The sequence below is a fragment of the Pristis pectinata genome, chromosome 10, assembly GCF_009764475.1.
Source record: "Pristis pectinata isolate sPriPec2 chromosome 10, sPriPec2.1.pri, whole genome shotgun sequence".
Taxonomy (NCBI): Eukaryota; Metazoa; Chordata; class Chondrichthyes; order Rhinopristiformes; family Pristidae; genus Pristis; species Pristis pectinata.
The window spans coordinates 77,126,353-77,142,830 of NC_067414.1; the positions used below are offsets into that span (position 1 = coordinate 77,126,353).

A 16,478-nucleotide genomic window follows, 5' to 3' on the forward strand; every position below is an offset into this window, starting at 1 on the left:
TGCCTTGGAGTTTTCCCTTCCAAAGTGTACCACCTCACACTTCTCTGGATTGAACTCCATCTGCCACTTGTCAGCCCAGCTCTGCATCCTATCAATATATCTCTGTAAGCTTCGACAGCCCTCCACACTAACCACAACACCACCAATCTTTGTGTCATCTGCAAACTTGCTAACCCACCCTTCCACCCCTCATCTAAGTCATTAAAAAATATCACAAAAAGTAGAGGTCCCAGAACTGATCCCTGTGGGACACCACTAGTCACAGCCCTCCAATCTGAATGCACTACCTCCACCACAACCCTCTGCTTTCTACAGACAAGCCAATTCTGAATCCACACGGCCAAACATCCCTGGATCCCTTGGCCTCTGAACTTCTGAAGAAACCTACCATGCGGAACCTTCTCAAACACCTTACTAAAATCCATGTAGACCACATCCACTGCACTACCCTCATCAATCTTCTTGGTCACCTCCTCAAAGAACCCTATCAGGCTTGTGAGGCAAGATCTTCCCTTCACAAAGCCATGCTGGCTGTTCCTAATCAGTCCATGATTCTCTAAATGCTCATAGATCCTATCTCTTAGAATCCTTTCTAACAGTTTACCCACCACAGACATAAGGCTCACCGGCCTGTAATTCCCTGGACTATCCCTACTACCTTTCTTGAATAAGGGGACAGCATTTGCCACCCTCCAATCCTCCGGTACCATCCCCGTGGACAACGAGGACTCAAAGATCCTAACCAACTGTTCAGCACTCTCCTCCCTCGCCTCATGAAGCAACCTGGGGAATAGTCTGTCAGGCCCCGGGGACTTACCCACCCTAATATTTTCTAACAGCTCCAACACATCCTCTCTCTTGATATCTGCATACTCTAGAATATTACCCTCACCAACACTGTCCTCAGCGTCATCAAGACCCCTCTCCTTGGTGAATACTGAAGAGAAGTATTCATTGAGAACCTCACCCACTTCCACAGCTTCCAGGCACATCCTCCCACCTTTATCTTTAATCGGACCTACCTTTACTCTAGCCATCCTTCTGCTCTTCACGTACGAGCAGCTTTGATAGTGGCTGCACCATGGTCCCTTCGCCTTTACTTTGGTGATTATAATTGGAAGATTAATGCAGCGCTGATGACAACACTATTTAGTGTATGGAGGTCTCCTACTTTGCCAGAAACATGTTAGATTATTCATAATGAAGATCAGTGATGGTTAATAAAAGAAATGCTGAGTTAATTTTCTGAAATGGTATCTTGACTTTTATTGCAAGGGGGTTGGAGATTAGAAATATGGAAATATTGTTACAATTGTACAGCGTGCTGGTGAGACCACACCTGGAGTATGGAGTACAAATTTGAACACCTTATTTAAGAAAGGATATACTTGCATTGGAAGTGGTCCAGAAGGAATCCACAAGGCTACTTCCTGGGATGAGAGGGTTATCTTATTACAAATGGCTAACGAACATGGATCTGTATTTGCTGGAATGTAGAAGAATGAGGGAGCGATCTTATTGAAACAGATAAGATCCCAAGGAGACATGACAGGGCAGGTGTTAAGATGTTTCCACTTGTGGAAGAAATTCAAACAAGGGAACATTGCTACAAGACAGGTGGTGGTCACTGAAAACTGAGGTGTATAGGAATTTCTTCGAGCAGAAGCTTGTTAAGCTGCAGAGAGCGTAGGGGAAGAGGGATGTCCCTGAGGGGGTAAAACCAGCCTGACCATGGGGATAGGCTGTAAACAAGGTTATCTGGTCACTGAGTGAATGGGAGCAGTTAGAGAGTGAGAACATAGACAAAAGAACATAAACAAAAGAAATGTAGCAGTTGGAACAGAGAACATCGAACAGTACAGCACAGAAACAGGGGCTTCGGCCCATGATGTTGTGCCGAACTAATTAAGTTAATGACACGTAATCTCTTCTGCCTGCACATGGTCCATATCCCTCCATTCTCTGCATATTCATGTGCCTCTCTAAGAGCCTCTTAAATGCCTCTACCCTATCTGCCCCCACCATCACCTCTGGCACTGCATTTCAGGCACCCACCACTCTGTGTGTAAAAAAACCTGCCCCACACATCTCCTTCAAACTTTCCCCCTCTAGTATTAGACACTTTGACCCTGGGAAAAAGATACTGGCTGCACCTCTCATAATCTTATAAACTTTTATCAAGTCCTTCAGTCTCTGCTGCTCTAGAGAAATCAACCCTAGTTTGTCCAACCTCAACGAAAACCCACACTCAACGATTTAGGAACAGCTTCTTCCCCTCCACCCTCAGAATTTTGAATGGTCCATGAACCCATGAACACTATCTCGCTATTCCCTTTTTTTGTGCTATTTACTTATTTTATAATTTATAGTAATTCTAATGTCTTTGCACTGTACTGCTGCCACAAAACAACAAATTTCATGGCATATAAGTCAGTGAAAATAAACCCGATTCTAATTCTGACCGCTCCTTATATCAGAATCCCTCTAAACCAGTAGCATCCCTGTAAACCGCTCCTGCACTCTCTCCATAGCCTCCACAACCTTCCTATAATGGGGTGACGACAATTGAATGCAATACTCAAGATGTGGCCTCACCAGAGTTTTATAAAGCTGCAATATAACTTCACAACTGTTGAACTCATTGCCTCGACTAATAAAGGCAAGCATGCCATACGCCTATTAACTTGTGCGGCCACTTTCATGGATCCTTCTGTACATCAACGCTGTTAAGAGTCCTGCCATCAACTGTGCACTTTCCCTTTATCTGAGTAGTGAAATGCTGAGGGGTAAGACACGAAGTCAGGCTAAACGTGTTCTTCACTCCTGGTGAGAAAAAATAACTAACAAATAAGCTGAACCAATATCATAGATGGACGACTGATCCAGACAGAGAAGTCAAGTGACCTGAAGTTGTTGAATTCAATATGAAGTCCAGAAAGCTGCCAAGTACCCAGGCGGAAGATGAGGTGCTATCCCTCAAACCTGTGTTGGATCTCATTTTAACAGTGCAGAAGGCAACAGACTGATAGGTCATTCAAAGTGGGAATGGGATGGAGAATTAAAGTGTCATGCAACAGGAAGCTCAGGGACGGCCCTGTGGACTGAACACAGGTGCTCCACAAAGCAGTCAGCCAATTTGCAATTGATTTCTCCAATGCAGAGGAGGCCACATTATGAACACTGAACGCAGTACACTAGATTGGATGAATTGCAAGTGAACCGCTGCTTTACCTGGGAAGGATGGTTGGGTCCCCGGGATAGCGGCAAGGGAAGAATTGAACAAGTGTGCATCACTTGCGCATGTAAGGAAAGGTACCATGTGGGAATGGAAGAGTGAACCAGGGAGTTGTGAAGGGAATAGTCCCTGCAAAATGCCAGTATTACATTATAAAAGAATTTCCGTTCTTTTAGTGGTTAGCAGACTCCAGGTGCACAATGACAACACATCATACCTCAGTAGGTAAGTGAAATACATTGACAAAAATGGTTGAAAAGAAGTAACACACAAGGGAAGTTTCAAATCTAATGGAACTAATTAGCCAACTAAACAAGACAGAAAATACTTAGAAAGACAGCAGCATTACCTTAAGCCATTTGGTTTCAAACTCAAGAAGATAAATTTTGAAAATTCTTTATGACAATCGTGATAGAGTTGTACAGCACAGAAATGGGCCCTTCAGCCCACCATGTCCATGTTGACTTTTTTGCCCTTCTACACTAATCCTATTTGCCTGCATTAGGAGTATATCGTTCTGTGCTTTACCTATTTAAGTGTCTGTCTAAATGACTTTTAAACATAATAATTGTATCTGATTCCACCACCTTGTTTAATACACAAGAACAGAAGAAAATAGAATAGGCTCCTCAAGCCTGCCCTGCCATATAATCATGGCTGGTCTATGCTGGCCTCAACTCCTCTTCTGTGCCAGTTCCCCTTAATCCTCAATTCCTCAATCTTTTACCTCCACCTCAAATATATTTAATGATGTGGCTTCCACCACCCTTGGGGCAGAGAATTACAGTGATTCAGTCCTCTCTGAGAGAAGAATGGCATCAGTATTATTCTTGTTGCTTACCTAGTGGGAGCTTAAGGAAAGAAGGGGCTTCCCTGAGGTACTGAACAGTGATAGTAACTTCATCCCCAGCATTTCGCAGTAGATGCACCTGCAATGTGATGTAGAACAACAGCTTTACTTGAAAGAAACTGCCAGACATAGTAATTTGAATAACAACATAGCAAATATTTTACCACATGCCAGTTCCCTGTTATATTGGTTTTTATTGTCATTCTACACTATAAATATTTCACATTCAAATGGTGTCTGCAGTGACATCCAACTGGTTATTGGGGGAATACACAAAAAGTGCTGGAGGAACTCAGCAGGTCAGGCAGCATCCATGGAGGGAAATAAACAGTCAACGTTTTGGACCGAGACTCTTCATCAGGACTGGAAACGAAGAGTGCAGAAGTCAGGACTTCGTCGAGCACCTTCGCTCCTTCTGCTGCAATAGCCAGGACCTCCCGGTGGCCACCCACTTCAATTCCACATCCTATTCCTATACTGACATGTCTATCCATGGCCTCCTCTGCTGCCACGTTGAGGCCAGGTGCAGATTGGAGGAACAACACCTCATGTTCCGCCTTGGGAGTCTCCAACCTGATGGCCTCAACATCGATTTCTCTAACTTCTGGTAACTGCACCCTTTCTTTTTCTTTCCCCCCCACTCCCCCACTCCTTTGTCTTCCCTTATTCCGATGGCTCCCTTCCCCCACCATGATGACCTGCCCATCTCCTCTCCTTCCCTCCCTCATCCTTTATTCCATGGTCCACTGCCCTGTCCTACAAGATTCCTTCTTCTTCAGTCCTTTGCCTCTTCTACCTATCACCTCTCAGCTTATTACATCTTCTCTCCCTCCCCCACCCACCTACCTTCCCCCTCTCACCTGGACTCACCCATCACCTGAACTCACCTATCCCCTGCCTGCTTGTGCTCCTCCCCTTCCCCCCACCTTCTTATTCTGGCTTCTGCCCTATTCCTTTCCAGTCCTGATGAAGGGTCTTGCCCCCAAAACATCAACTGTTTATTTCCCTCCATGGATGCTGCTTGACCTGCTGAGTTCCTCCAGCACTTTTTGTGTGTTGCTCCAGATTCCAGCATCTGCAGAATTTTTTGTGTCTCTGGATATTGGGGGGAAATCTTCTGCTGAGCTAATCCTAAATGAAGGCTGTAAGGGGGTGGGGTGGGGTGTATGCTGCGAGGAGAGGTACATTAAAATTAACATTGAATGCCTCATTTATTGGTATTGGTATTGGTTTATTATTGTCACTTGTACCGAGGTACAGTGAAAAACTTGTCTTGCATACTGATTGTACAAGTCAATTCATTACACAGTGCAGTTACATTGAGTTAGTACAGAGTGCATTGATGTAGTACAGGTAAAAATAATAACAGTACAGAGTACAGAGTAAAGTGTCACAGCTACAGAGAAAGTGCAGTGCAATAAGGTGCAAGGTCACAAGGTAGATCATGAGGTAAGTTAGATATGTGAGTCTCCTAAGGCCTATCTGAGGTGGCCACCTGGGACTCTCGAAAAATGACCTAACTCAATAGAGAGGATTTTTGTTGCTTAAGATCACAAACGTCCTGTTGCTTCATCCAGTGTGGTTCCAGCTGTTTTAAACCTGTGTGAGCTCTTCATGAAGGCACCACCTTCTTCAGATTTCCCAACCCTCTTGCTGGGGAATTCACCCAAAGAACACATGCCAGACTACCCTGTTGCAAGTATAGTATTCTCAATGAAATGGAAGTGAGATGAGTAAGGCTTTGTGTTTGCTAAGATCGTTTGAATGTTTAGTTGTTTTAAGTGTGTGTTTATTTTAGTCTTCTAATTTTTATATGTTTCAGTGTTAATGTTTTCTTTACCAATTTTTTAAAAAACATTTACAGCAGATCCCAAGTGATTTTGAATGTTTGGGAATGTCAGAGAGAATTACAAACATTCAATTACAAATGACAGCTTTGCCAGCTGGTGAGTTTTGGGGGTGGGGCTTCATCAGCTGTCAACCCAGTCTGCCACTTGTATTGGGAGAGGCCCTGATTGAACTGGGCCTCACTGATGAGCTAGGATCTAAGCTCCCAACACAAGACTGCAAGAATCAGCATGACCCAGGACACAGTGAAGTGGTTGTCTCAGTGCTGCTGAAGATCTGCTCCATTGAAGTGGGCCGTTTTTTGGGAGACCCAGCAGGACACCCATGATAGGCTATTTACACCTATTTACAAATCAAAATGAGGTATCTATAGAACAGTACAGCACTGGACAGACCATTCAGCCCATGACGTTGTGCCGATCTTGATGCCACTTTATACTAAATGTCCTCCACATTTAACGCCAATTTTAAGGTATATCTCCTCTCTGCACCAACCACCCCCCCCCCCCCGTTCCTCATACATGTAAATTTAAAATGGATATACAATAAGGTCTACCAGCAGGAAGCAAATTCATATTGCACAGGTGACTTTATTTGCCTTTTTATTTATCATCACTGAGACCTGTTCAGCAGCTTGTTTCTTTGAATGCATTTTCATGACATCAGTATAAGGTGCATTAAAAATTGAATAGCTTGCACAGTTTGATTTTTTTTTTAATTACACCGTGGCTGATGGGCAGGATCGCTGTCTTCAGACTCCAATTCTTATGCTTTATACGGAATTTCCCTCCCTTCATTCCTCTCATTTCAACTACTTATTTTGACTTCTGTGTGTTTTATGGCGGTTTTCACATTTTGTAATATGCTTATAGGATTGGCCAGAACTTTCAGCCTCACTTATTTATTACAACATAGCAGGAAGCCATTTGGCCCATCTGATTCATGCTGGCTCACAACAGAGCAACTCCATTAGTCCTATTCCCTCTCTCCTTATATTCCTGGAACGCTTGCAACTTATTCACCCTCTTGTACCCATCAATTCCCCTCTGATTCTTTTGCCATTTACCTACATGAAGGGTAATTTAGAGTAGCCAGTTAACCTACCACCATACAGAAGCATGGAGTCATACAACACAGAAACAGGCCCTTCGGCCCAATGAGTCCCTGCCAACCACCAAGCACCCATCTGTACACAAATCCCATTTTATTTTCCTCACGTGCCCATCAACTCACCCCCACCCCCTACCACCCCAAGATTCTCCTCACCTACACACTGGGACAATCTATAGTGGCCAATTAACCTACATTTTTGGGATGTGGGAGGAACCTGAAGCAAGCGGAGGGCAGCTTCACGGTCACAGGGAGAATATGCTAATTCCATATAAACCATTCCACAAATGGAAATAAAACACCATTTCATTTTGGCCTAACCTTTCAAGTGGATGTCCAAAGAAAATTCCAGGCAGATATGTTGAGTTCTTTCTGGAAGTTTAGATATGATTAAAAGACTTCATGGCTTTATAATGAGCTTTCACTCTCTCTCACATTTAACATCCAAGCCACCCGAAGTAAACATGTTAAAGAGTAATTTATTTCATGGCTATTTGTGAGACCTTGTTATGGCTGTGTACCAAGCTCCTTGCTTCCCTTTAACATAATTGTCACTGCTCTTTAAAAGTGGCTCATCAGCTTTAAAGTGCCTTGACAAATCCTGAAGACATGAACAGTTCTATACAAATGCAAAGCACAGAGGGCAAGGTTGAGATGCAATCTACAGATAGGTGAGATTATTTTATTGAGATCTTTCAAATATAAAGAGGATTTAATAAGGGATATATAAAGAAACCATTTCCTTTATAAAGGAATACAAAACAAGGGGCCACCGGGAAGGGAATCCAAAGATACTTCTACATACAAAAGGATTCTTGAAAACTTAAATTCTTTTCTCTCTGAAGGTTGTGGATGACACACAAATTTAAATTTACAAGGCAAAATTGGATCATGTTTTTTGAGTTTCAAGGGATATGTGACAAAGATGAGTGAATGGAGTTAAGGTACTAAATGAACTAAATGAGCAAAAGGCTGGCTACAGGGACTAAAATTCACACTCTTGTTTCTTTTCTTACCATGTCCCAATTGCACAGTGCATAGTCTACTAAAAAGTGACACCATTAGTTTCTCAACCGTGAATCTTTGCCCCACTTATAGTCATTTGATTTATTCTGTCTTACACTTACTTAGAGTTTAGCCGTTATTCCTTCCAGCTATCTCCTTTTCTCCATTGTTTTTTACATTTCTGGCACTCACTATCTAGTACTTTGTAAGATTAGTGATGATGCCAAGTTTACCCTACCTTGTCCCATTTTGGTGACAGTGTTGCAATCAACAAAGCAAGCGCAATAAGATGTATGACATAACAAGGCAGCCCTCATGTTGGCACACCACTAAGGAATTTGATTGTAAATCATGTTTATTCTTTATGCAGTGACATAAAACCTTGCTCCACTAAGCTATATTCATGGGCTAAAATGTTACTGCAGACATTGATTGCTACTTTCTTCCTAGAACTTTAAAAATAGTGTGTCAAACTAGTTAATACTCACCACTTCCTCATGTGTAGCATTTTCAACATTAATGCCATTAACCTGCAAATTAAGAAAAATAGTGTATGTATACATGCCACAAATAATTTCCTCCAATAATTTAACCACAGCATCTCTTAAATACAGAGAAAAATATAAAACCAATAGAAATAGCTCACTAACTTGCAACACTGCATCTCCAACGAATAACATCCCAGTCTGGTCAGCTACATATCAAAGGAGAAAAGGAAAATGTGTGAGAAAATGTGACCTAAAGCACATATGCAGACAAGAACCTTCTTATCAAATGAAGGGTCAGGACCAATGTTAACTCCCTGGTTTGTGGAGCAGGGAGGCTTGAAGGGAAGGTGAGATGTTTTGCCATCCGTTACCAGTGTCAGGATCTCTAGCCAGAATAGCTTTGTCATATAGAACAAAATGTGTGCCAGTGAGTTTGGAATTCTCTTTTTCATTTCTCCCTAGTGGCCACTGACTTTGATGGAAGTAAAGATGACAGAAAAGGCATAACTGACTGCTAACTTTCCATTGCCCTCATTGCACAAAATTACCACCCAATGCCCAGAGAAGGACATTTTGTTCACAGATGTATTTGCAGGAGAGGAAATTGACTGTTCCTTAGGAGCAGCAAGTACCATTACCACTAAGTCTGACAAAAGAAGTTCATACAAAAGGAAATAATCACCTAATTTCCACACATGGCACCAGAAATGGAAGTAGCAGATATTGGTTCACATTTTGTAGAGCTGTACAATGTACAATTGATTATATTTCATCCTACAAGAGTTGGCAAATTGAATAAATTTTGAATAGAAATGCGGAATTATTTGATTTTCAACAGGGAGGGGAAAGCATAAATAAATCGAAACATCACAATGTTGTTTATTTACTAATAAAAAATTTCAAAGCAGTAAATACATTAATAGACTTTTATTTCAGAAGCATGAAATACAGTTTCAAAGATTTAATTTTCCCTTATATTTTTCTTTCTTTGCGTTTGTTCATTACTGTTGATACAAACTGGATAGTCACCATAGTAATAAAACAGATTGGGAAAACCATGGCTCATCATTGACATATTTGTCATTGACACTTTCTATATACCTTAAAAGCTTTTAAGGACAACAATTATTGCACATTAAGCATATGTCAGAGTTAGATGGAATATTGACAATGTAAGGTATTAAAGGTTATCACCGCATTAAAACTGATGTAACCTGTGTAATTAACAAAAGTAAAGTTTATAACCAGAATAACTGTGCTGGGGCCATTGGTGTTTGTTGTCTATATCAATGATCTAGATGATAATGTGGTAAATTGGATCAGCAAGTTTGCTGACGACACTAAGATTGGAGGCGTTGTGGACAGCGAGGAAGGCTTTCAAAGCTTGCAGAGGGATTTGAACCAACTAGAAGAATAGGCCAGAAAATGGCAAATGGAATTTAATGCAGACAAGCGTGAGGTGTTGCATTTTGGAAGGACAAATCAAGGTACGACATACACAGTAAATGGTAGGGCACTGAGGAGTGCGGAGGAACAAAGGGATCTGGGAGTTCAGATACATAATTCCCTGAAAGTGGCATCACAGCTAAACAGGGTTGTAAAAAAGCATCCTGGCATTCATAAATCAAAGTATTGAGTATAGGAGTTGGGATGTTATGGTGAGGTTGTATAAGACATTGGTGAGGCCAAATTTGGAGTATTGTGTGCAGTTCTGGTCATCTAACTATAGGAAGGATACTTGTAAGATTGAAAGAGTGCAGAGGAGATTTACTAGAATGTTGCCGGGTCTTCAGGAGTTGAGTTACAGGGAAAGATTGAACAGGTTAGGACTTTATTCCTTGGAGCGCAGAAGAATGAGGGGAGATTTGATAGAGGTTTACAAAATTATGAGGGGTATAGACAGAGTTAATGCGAGTAGGCTGTTTCCACCTCGATTAGGAGAGATAAGTATGAGAGGACATGGCTTTAAGGTGAAAGGGAAAAGGTTTAGGGGGAACATTAGGGGGAACTTCTTCAGTCAAAGAGTGGTGGGAGTATGGAATGGGCTGCCATCTGATGTAGTAAATGCAGGCTCACTCTTAAGTTTTAAGAATAAATTGGATAGATACATGGACGGGAGAGGTCTGGAGGGTTATGGACTGGGTGCAGGTAAATGGGACTAGCGGAATACTGTTTCGGCACAGACTAGAAGGGCTGAGTGGCCTGTTTACTGTGCTGTAGTGTTCTATGGTTCTAATATATTTTGCAACTAACTTAATAGCAACTGTTGAAGATCAAGTCCTGTCTTGTAATCACAAACCGATTTAGTGATTTAGACAGACTGTAAGTGGGAGGAAGACTGATGGTGTGCAATTCACCTACTGCAGATTAAATTCATAAAAATACTGCATTCCATCACGTCAGATGCCTCAAAGCACTTCACACAATGCAATACATTCTGAAGTAAGGGTAGCATGAGAACAAACCTCAATCATTCTGCGTCAGTTAACTTTCCACAAAAAACATCCAGATGAATGATCAGTTAATCTTCTGTTGGCAGTATTTGTTGAGTAAAATGATAATGCATTTACACTTTAAAGGGATCAGTTTGGTGTTTAAGACTAAAATGTGTCTTGTTTATGGAACAAGCAATATGGCACCTGACATAAGCTTGAGTATCAAAAGATATTGATAGGTCCTGAAGATTGATGACTCTAGCCTTTTTTATAGCTCTTATTTCAGTAAAACTGGTTGTGAGAAATGAAGACAATTACTGTAAGCTGTTTCTCATAAGATCTGTTGAAAATGAATGCAATCCATATTCTAGAGTACATAATGACTTTAGATAATTGTCAAAGGAATAGAGAAGAAATGAGTAAAAAAAAAGAAAAAGTTATGTATCTTCCACAAGCTCAGAACCTCTTCAAGCCCTTTGCAGCTGATGGAGTACAGGGGATCCCCAGGTTACAGAAGACCTGACTCACAGAGATCTCACTTTATGCAACTTCTTCCATAAATTTTTAAAGCTTTTTTCAAGACAGGAAGTTAGTTACAGAAAGGTAAACATCTTCAGGAGTTATTGAATAAGGGTAGCAGCTAGTTAATTTAAAAGACAACCAGTCTTCAAAAAAACCACTGTTTACATGTAACCTCCCTTCAGTAATCAAACAGATACATCATCAATAAGAACACAGTAGGAGGCCAGGTAGGAGATTGCTTTGGAAGCTGACAATGGCACTTTTCCATTGTCATTTGTAAAATACTTCATCAAACCATGTAACATCCATTAATATTTTAAGACCATCAAAACTAGCCATTAGATGTGGGACATTGTAACTACATAAGGAAAGATAATAAATGTTCATGTTCACTGAAGTTGTTCGTTTTTGACTTATGGAAAAGTCAGTTTACAGACAGTTCTCAGGAATGGAACCCTTACATTACCTGGGACTGCTTGTACTTTTGGAGTAATGTCACCGTTGTAATGTAGGAAATGCCACAGCCAACCTATGCAGATCAAGCTCACACGAACTGCAGTGTGATAAAAACTTGAGAATGTGCTTTCAGGTTGTGTTGGTCAAAAAGCAAATATTGGCAGGAATACTGGGGATAACTCTCCTGCTCTTTTTCAAAATAATACTCTGCGATCTTATACATTCTTCTGGGTCTGGGTTTAACATCTCATCCAAAGGACAGCTCCTCTGACAGCTCTTCAGTCTTTTCAAAATCATTTCTCAGGAATGGGAATTGATCCTAGGATTCTTCTGCCTGACTCACAGCTTAATGAGGGAATGCTTTCACACAGTAACTATTTATAATGTCAGACAGACTACTTATTATGGTTCTGGCAATTAAATTCAATAGCAATTTTCCAGAAGGAATTTGATATATATCCATAAATATTACATGTTTTAGAGAAAAAAGAAAGGGATCATTTCTAATTGGATTTCAAAGATCTAGTACAGGCATGATGTGATGAAGGCCCTCCTTCAGTATTATGTACTTCGATGAATCCATGAGTCATACATAATAGTGCAAGAAGTAAATGACTACCGCACTTTTAGATGGAAAACCGCACTCTTTTTATACTGTTTTAATTCAACTCATAAATAAATACTAAATTCAGTCAACAAAGAACCAAAGGAATTCATTCAGTCCTACCAGAGCAACAAAAGAGAAAGTATTGGAAGCATGTACATGTCAGTGCTCTAATTTATTGTACCATAGACCAAGATACTATACAAGTTTTAAAAAAGCATTCACAGTTGAGTCAAAAGATCTGAGAAATTACAAACAGTGATATTGAACCAAAACATAACTTGCCAATGTGTTCTGGAGATTGTGCTACAGCAATGTGAGCTTATAAAAATCTTAATTAAGGATAATGCTGTTCCTCGCTGTGTGGAAATATCCCATAGAGTTTCATTCTCAATATTTTCTGAATTAGAATAGGAAGAAAAAGGAATGAAACTGGCTGGAAACAATGAGGAAGGTAGAAAATCATTTGAATGGTGCTTGGAGAAAGATCGTATGTTCTAGAAAAAGTGTAAATTATAGTCAGCATACACCCCAGGAATCTATTCAGCTAATGGCCTAAGCAAAGTATTCATGCTGAACTGGGTAAACAGTATACTTTGTAAGTTGAACAGTCAGTACTAACTGATGTTGGAGGACTAGAACAGAAGGAGATCCTTGCTTCATTGAGGAGGAAGAATCTGTCATTCAATTCCATTGTCAATATTTTTTTGAATTCTCACTTAGTGAGGTGAGTCCTGTTTCAAATTGTTAAGTTGCTTTATTTCACATAAAACTAATGTACAACAACAATTTTAATCATTTTTTATTTCAATTAAAGCAACATTCTTTTATTCTATTATTATAATGCAGTATTTTTCCCAAAGTTGGGGTATCAAGAACTAGAGGGCCTAGGTTTGAGGTGAGAGGGGAAAGCTTAAATAAGAACTTGAGGGGCAACTTTTTTACACAACATTTTTAACCACTTTTAAAAGACAGTTGGACAGGTACATGGATAGGAAAGGTTTAGAAGGCTATGGGCCAAACACAGGCAAATGGGACTAGGTTGGATGGGCATTTTGGTCATTATGGACCAGTTGGGCTGAAGGGCCTGTTTCTGTGCTTAATGACTCTATGAACTGGGAGAAAAATAAAATTTTGGAAGCTTTATTGTTACTGTTTCTTGGAATCAGATAAATTATAGGAAGACCCCTCCAACTAAAGCTCTACTCTCATATTGGCTCCAGTTTTCATATTCCTTATGACACATTCAGCCCACCAAGTATGCTGGTCCCGATCAATCGAATTTCCCCAGTCTTTTCCTTCAGCCTGATCTCTCTCACATGCCCATCAACATTCCCCAATTCTTCTGCACCTGGAGCAGGGGAAACTTATAGTGGCCAATTAACACAGCTTTGGGTTCTGGGAAGAAACCCATGAAAAACCCACACAGTTTTAGGAAGAAGGTGCAAACTCCTCACACAATTAGCACCTGAGGTCAGAATCAAATCCAGCGTCACTTACCTTTCCAGTCGTATTTTCTGTTGGTGTCCCTTTGGCAGCATTGTGCCGAGGAAACACTGGCTTTGCTGGTGTGATGCAATGTGATGGAAGTTTTTACAGGTCCAAAGCAAGAACAGGGATTGGATTAAGCATGCTGGATTGGGAGATTTACCTTAGCAGATATTGTTACTTTAGCAGAATCAAGATTGCTTTACAATCTTTGTGTCTGCCTGTCTAAGCTACCACAATATCCATCTCCTTGCAGAGGATGGCTTTTCATTACTCTCCTCTCCTCAGAGTTTAACAAGGTTCTAATCTCAAGCTTGAAGGCTGTCCCCTGCTTTGAGCAAGATTCACAAGCTTGAACAGATTCACAAGCTGAAAAAGAACAACTTAGCTAAATACTCAGTCCTCAGCCCTCTACTCTTCTCCCTATATACTCATGGCTGTGTTGCCAGATTCTGCTCTAACTCCATCTACAAGTTTGCAGATGATACCACCGTTGTAGGCCGTATCTCAAATAACGATGAGACGGGGTACAGGAAGGAGATAGATTAGTGGAATGGTGTCATGACAACAACCTTTCCTTCAACGTCAACAAAACAAAAGAGCTGGTCATTGTGTACATGCACCTGTCCACATCAACGGTGCTGAGGTTGAGAGGGTTGAGAGCTACAAGTTCCTGAGAGTGAACATCACCAACAGCCTGTCCTGGTCAAATCACATAGACGCCACGGCCAAGAAAGCTCACCAATGCCTCTACTTCCTCAGAAGGCTGAAGAAATTCGGTATGTCCCCTTTGACACTCACCGACTTTTATCGATGTACCATAGAAAGCATCCTATCTGGATGCATCACAGCTTGGTATGGCAACTGGTCTGTCCAGGAGCACAAGAAACTGCAGAGAGTTGTGGACACAGCCCAGCGCATCACGGACACCAGCCTCCCCTGCATGGACTCTGTCTTTACCTACCGCTGCCTTGGTGAAGCAGCCAGCATAATCAAAGACCCCACCCACTCAGGTCACTCTCTCTTCTCCCCTCTCCCATCAGGCAGAAGATACAGGAACCTGAAAGTACATACCACCAGGCTCAAGGACAGCTTCTATCCCACTGTGATAAGACTATTGAATGGTGCCCTTATATGATGAGATGGACTCTTGACCTCACAATCTACCTTATTGTGACCTTGCACCTTATTGTCTACCTGCACTGCACTTCCCTGTAGCTGTGACACTTTACTCTTTACTGTTCCTGTTTTTATCTGTACTACATCAATGCACTCTGTACTAACTCAATGTAACTGCACTGTGTAATGAATTGATCTGTACGAATTGTGTACAAAACAAGTTTTTCACTGTACTTCGGTACAAGTGACAATAATAAACCAATACCAATACTGGCGATCAAAACTATTGAGAATTCCCAGCAGGGTCCTTAACGTCAATCTGAACAAAATCCCAAACAGAGTCAACAGTTCAGGTCAGAGACCCTTTGTCACAATTCAAAATGTTAAGGTGAGACCAGGGTTGCCATGGAAATACACTGTTGATCAAGCTCCAACGTTGCCAAGGTTAATTAGAATAGTTAGAGAGAGAGAACACAAAGAAAGAAAAATAAAAGCTATGAAATACTGAGATCTAGGAAATGCTTAGCAAGTTCAGATGTGCTAGTGGAGAGAGAAAAACTAGGCCAATATCATACATGGATGCCTTCCAGCAGAACTGGCCACTTCTGATATAAACAGAGAAAGTGGTTACCTGAGGTTGTTGAGTTCATTATTGACTCTAGAAGGATGCAACCTGCCCAGACTGAAAATGAAGTATCCTCCTAGGGTGTATGTTGAGCCTTAGTAGAACAGTGCTAGAGGCCACAGATAGATGAGTCAGAGAGGGACCAAAATTAAAATGGCAGACATCAGGGTCATCCTTGCAATGGAGGTGTTGTGCAAAGAGATCATTCAATCTGCATTTGGTTTCTCCACTGTAGAGGAGACCACTTGGTGAGTGCTGCACGCAGTACACCAAATTGGAAGAAGTGCACATGAATGGCTTGTTCACCTGGGAAGACTGATTCGCTGCAGAGGAGGATGGAAAGAGTTAAAAGGACAGGTGTTGCATCTCCTGCAGTTGCGTGGGAAAGTGCTGAAGTGCTCAGAGAAGGGGAGGGTTTTCTGGAGATGGAGTCACAAATGCTGAAAGGAGGTGTGAGGAAGGGGGGGTGCAATTTGTTGGATGGTGGAATCTCATTGAAGTTGGTGAGAACTACAAAGCATGAGCTGCTGGATGCAAAGACTGGTTTGATGGAAAGTGAGGATGAGAGGAATTCTATCTCCCAAAATAATAGCTGTTCTTATTGTGATGCCATTGACCTTGACTCACTTTTCTTCCTTGAATATAATCAAGGTAATTTCACTAAATTTGAACCATGTGTTATTTAAAGTCTGG

The 16,478-nt window shown here is 41.2% G+C and overlaps 1 protein-coding gene across 1 annotated transcript in view; it reads right to left on the reverse strand.

The window, feature by feature from the left end:
- The window catches only part of sntg2 (syntrophin, gamma 2), a 226,240-nt gene that overhangs the window by 162,582 nt on the left and 47,180 nt on the right, over positions 1-16,478 (reverse strand). The window contains exons 5-7 of the mRNA XM_052025436.1: positions 8,699-8,742; positions 8,537-8,578; positions 4,077-4,164 (exon numbers count right to left, since the gene is read on the reverse strand). Coding sequence (XP_051881396.1) covers positions 4,077-4,164; positions 8,537-8,578; positions 8,699-8,742 — 174 coding nt within the window. The remainder of the gene's footprint in view (positions 1-4,076; positions 4,165-8,536; positions 8,579-8,698; positions 8,743-16,478) is intronic.